The 5,008-nt window shown below is 36.0% G+C and overlaps 1 protein-coding gene across 3 annotated transcripts in view; it reads left to right on the top strand.

The window, feature by feature from the left end:
- The window catches only part of FOXN1 (forkhead box N1), a 36,825-nt gene extending 35,150 nt beyond the window's left edge, over positions 1–1,675 (top strand). For all 3 annotated transcript variants that reach the window (XM_057372040.1, XM_057372042.1, XM_057372041.1), the window contains exon 9: positions 735–1,675. In XM_057372040.1, the coding sequence (XP_057228023.1) occupies positions 735–1,000 (266 nt within the window). In that variant the 3' untranslated portion in view covers positions 1,001–1,675. The remainder of the gene's footprint in view (positions 1–734) is intronic.
- Positions 1,676–5,008: the final 3,333 nt, after the last annotated feature.

Below are 5,008 nucleotides of genomic sequence, written 5' to 3'. Positions count from 1 at the left end.
TGCAATTTTGCTTTTAAAAGTTTCCCAAGGAAGCTACAGATTTGCATCCGGAGTTTTAGAAACATTCCTGCTTCCCCCCTTGGCTACAAGTGCTGATGTTAAATACTGCAATATGATTTTTAGAACGTATTTTTTTAAATCCAGACCCATTTTCAGCTGAAAGCTACTCAAGCTCAATTATTCTGTGCCATTCTTRTGTGACAATTGTCATGTAAAAGGCACAAAGAGAAATAAATTTGACTGAATTAACATGTTCACGTTTTTCTTGATCAATATTGATTCCAACCGATTCTACATCTCTGCTCAAAAGGATGCTCTTTCCCCCTTCCCAAGGCATTAATATGAACTGCACCCCAATTTTATTTTCCGAGGTGTATTCTTATATTCTTCATAAAGATACATTTCCAACAGAATTACCAAATGAAAAATGCTGTTTTCTTCCAGATTTAAATTTATTATGGGAAAAGACTAATAATATCTATCTAAACAACCTTTTCCTTTCCTCAGTCCCAAGAGATTAAGATCACCTACACACAATTGTTCAATAATAAATCCTGCAGCTCAAATATAAAAATATTTAAATAGCAATACAATAATAATATTTAAATATTAATAATATTTAAAAAGCAAATATAAAAAAAGTTAATAATATTTAAAAAGCAAATATTAAAAAAAAATGCAGAGAAAAAGAAAGCAGAACCAATCTGTCAATCCATTTTTTTTTTTTGTCGCAGGGAATCTTTGGGAGGAGCTGAAAGACGACAGCCTCGCCGTGGATCCCCTCGTCCTCATTTCATCATCCCCGATGCCTTCCCAGTGTTTCCCCTCCCACTGCCAGCTGGAGAACAGCAGCAGCAGCGTCCCCATCCCGAGTGGAGCTGCCCACGGGAATGTCCCCGACCTGCAGCTCACCACTCTGTACTCGGCTTTCATGGAGCTGGACACGGTGTCCCCCGCCTACCTGAGCAACCCCGGATCCAAACCCATCGCCCTCATGTGAACCAMGCACCTGCACCGGCGCTGGGATTCGGTGGAAATCCAGTCCGAACCATCACACACTTCTCCGATTGATGTCAGCTCAGACTGTGTCCATGGGAATGAGAATTTCCCAGAACTCTCCCGCAGGATATGTAGCTTTATTATGGTAATTTTCTACAGACAGATATTAAAAAAATGATAATAAAAAAAAAATTTAAAATGTTATTTAAAGATAATATTGTTAACAGCTGAACTTGTCAACACCATTTTATCACCACTCATCTTCTTCATCTTTCAGAAATAAGAGGAAAACAAATTATTGACTTTTTTTCCTTTACTTTTTATTCTTTAACGAAGGCTGCTTGTAAATGAACACAGAATTCACAGCACACAACAATTTAATTTATTTCTTGGAGCCACTGATGACAACATCATCCACCACAGAGCACTCAAAACATAAAATCTACCTATTAAAACATTTACAGTCCCCTTGAAAGAAGTTCTGGATTTTGGTAAACATGAACTGAAAATTCTGCGAGTGTTACAAGATAAAAGACAAGCTGCTGACAGACTAAACCAAAGCAACAAATATACTTCAATGAAAAATATCTAAGTTTTACTGTATTTAAAAAGAAATTTTAAACTCTGCTTTTTTAATAAAAAAGAACAAAACTATTTAGTAGAATTTTTACTTGGCTGGAGCTTATTCCCATTCATGCTTCTTATCTTTTGCTACATAAACTAAACATTAACATGAATTATTAAGCCATTAAATTAGGATTTTTTTTTTTTTAAATGGTAATAAAGGGAGAAGTTGCAGTTGGCCAAATCCAGAGAGCATTTTAACTTCCAGCTGCATCTGATACCTCCAGTGGGGGTTATTATGATGCTGAACCAGATCTTGCTGTGGGTTCCTACTGTGAACTAAACTTAGGCCCTGTTTCTGTTTTTCAGAAACACCCTTCTCCCTCTGATTTGCCACAAAGATAGGACAAAAAAGTAGAAAAATAGAATGGGATGGAATGGGATGGAATGGGATGGAATGGAATGGAATGGAATGGAATGGAATGGAATGGAATGGAATGGAATGGAGTGGAGTAGAATAGACATAGAAATGAATAGAATAGAAATGAATAGAATAGAATAGAATAGAATAGAATAGAATAGAATAGAATAGAATAGAATAGAATAGAATAGAATAGAATAGAATAGAATAGAACAGTTTTATTTTAAGCAATGCAATCTAAACCCAGAGTAACCCGGAGTAGGAATGAAACAACACTACGGAAAATAGTCTAGAAGCCCAAAAAAGATCCATATTTTGAGTGACAGATTGTCCAGAGAAGCTGTGGCTGCTCCATCCCTGGAATTGTCCAAAGCCAGGCTGGACAGGGCTTGGATCCATCTGAGATAGTGGAAGATGTCCCTGCCCATGGCAGGGGTGGGACTGGATGATYTTTAAGGTCATTTCCAACCTAAACTATTCTGGGATTGTCTGATCTCTATTCACAGATTATGTAAACCCAAAATAAACCGAGGAGGTCAGAATTTGAGTCAGATTGGGTGGTTTAGGCTACAAAAAGGCAAGGAGGGATTYCCAAGGAATGAGCAGTGAGGTGGAATTGCTAAAATAAAGACACAGAGGTTTAATTGGCTACTGTCAGGTGCAAAACCCAGGCCCAAAGCTACACCCTCACCCTTTCCTACTAGTCCAGACTTAAAATCAGATTAGGGGCAGACGGATCAAGGCGACTTAGGAGGAACACATGTGATGCAGCTTTGCAATCCCTCACGCAACCCCCAAGAAATCCTCACTTGACTCCAACTCYTCTTCCTGCAAGGAGAATACGGAGCGGAAGAAATGCAGCCAGGTTGRTCAAGCTGCTCCAGGGGAAAAAAAAATTAAAGCAGGATGAGAGTTATGCAAACACATTAGAGCTGGGGGAATCAGTTTTTGGCTATCCTAACATTTGGATGAAGAAATAAGGAAAAAAATAAGTATGAGGTATTATTAGAAATGTGAATATTATGATAAGTCTAAAGGATTTAGTGAGTATAAAGCTGCTGAACAGTATTTTATATTTATATATATATATATATATATAAAGGTGTGTGTATATATATATATATATATATATATAAAAATAACTCAGTATATATATATAACTGTATATAAAACTCAATAATATATTATATATACAACACACTATGTATATATAAAATCCTGTATATGTACAGAAATTTATATGTACATATAAAACACAGTCCATATAAAATGCTATTTAAAAACAGTGTATATATATGTATATAAAACACTATCTATATATAAAATACAATATACATATATATAAATATATAAATATTATATATATATATATATATAATACATATATTCAGTCCAATTTAAGAGTCACCAGCCTACAACCAAATAACTACCAAGTACATTCTGCACACCTCCATCCACAAGGAATTTCCAGAAAATACCCTCTCCATTTTGAAGCTTTTCTCTGCAAACACCAAGGAGTTGGCACACAGATTTTCTGAGACATTTTCAGCACCCCGAGGGAGTGAGATGCTCAGTTCTCCATGACTTTCAAGCACTATTTGCATCAAATTCTTGTTAAATCCCTTTTAAACCCCTCACAAATTCCCCTCCTGAGTCACACACAGTGAACCACACCACAGCCAGGCACAGAACATTACAGGATTTTGAAAGATATTCCTGACAGAATAAGCAGCATTGCCAGTATTTTATATTTAGTAGAGGAAGACAACAAGAAAATGCATGAGAACACACCAGAGGAAACACAGTGGGATGGCTCATCGCTCTAAAAACATGGCAAAAATGCAATAAAATCTTTATGATTAAAGCATATCCATGGCATGTGCAAAAATCCATCAAAACTGAGAGTAGGAATCTGGACAACATTATCAAGCTGAGCTAAATATCTGCGAAACTCCAAATTCACAGATTTGAAAGCGAGAAAAGCAAAAGTGCTTTTTCTGTGTCAAAGATTTATAATTTATGGGCCCAACAACCCATTCATGATTTGTTAATTCCAGTGTGTCACTCATGTCCTCCATTACCTCAGGCTCAGCCATTCCCTCAGAGGCACCAATATATTATTCCATGCTTGTGACCACACACATGATCAGGAGCTGGAGGGGGAGGAAGAAATAGAGAAGAAATCTAAGTGTCAGACGTTATTCTGTTTTTTTTTCTTGGTCATGAGTCTTTGAAGAATGATCAGACATGAAGAACTAAAGGGAAAAAAGCACCCCAACGTGCTTTTTCTTGTGCTTGCTTGAGTTTCTTSCATGCACGCGAGAGGTTTGTTCTCCCTGTATAAAATAATTTATTCTAGGCACCTGAAAATATTTTCTCCAATGTATTCCATATTTAATGGAATTAAATTAATGGTTGGACATTTCACAGAGGTTATAAGAAAAGCCCTGTAATAAGTTTTATTTAAAAAGAGGTGTGTTTAAGATAAACAAACAAACAAATAATACTTCAAGTTATTAACTAATATAAATTGTCTGGGTTTGGGTTTCCCTTCCTGCTCCACTTCAGGCTCCTACATCTGAAATTTTATTGCCTTGCTCCAGTTTAGCATTAGTGATTCTGGTAGACACAAAACCAACTCATTGAAATATGGGTTCATGAGGAAAAAGTTGTACTATACATACAAATTACAGTTCTGGAACAATTACTGAAAAAAAAAAAAGGTTGAAATTATGTTTATTTAACCACTTTTATTTATGTTTACACACAAGAATAATCCTCAGCTTGTGTAATCCTTATTTTTGACTTCTAAAATAACTTGACATACTGATGGCGCATAAGCATTTTCTTGGAGCTGGTGATACCTCACTTTGTACCTAACAAAAAATCAGTATTTTGCACASATTGCAAATCTATTTCAGATACATTTGCATTAAATTCCATTTTAAGCAGCACTCTGAAAACAGGGGGAGAAAGAAAGGAAAGAATGAAGTTTTCCCAGTCCAAGGCTAATGCTGTCTGCTT

Source organism: Malurus melanocephalus, unplaced genomic scaffold (assembly GCF_030028575.1).
Source record: "Malurus melanocephalus ecotype Western Australia unplaced genomic scaffold, MMel_1.1 scaffold_162, whole genome shotgun sequence".
Taxonomy (NCBI): Eukaryota; Metazoa; Chordata; class Aves; order Passeriformes; family Maluridae; genus Malurus; species Malurus melanocephalus.
The sequence above is the reverse complement of the archived record's forward strand: the minus strand, read 5'-3'. Positions and strand labels throughout refer to the sequence as shown.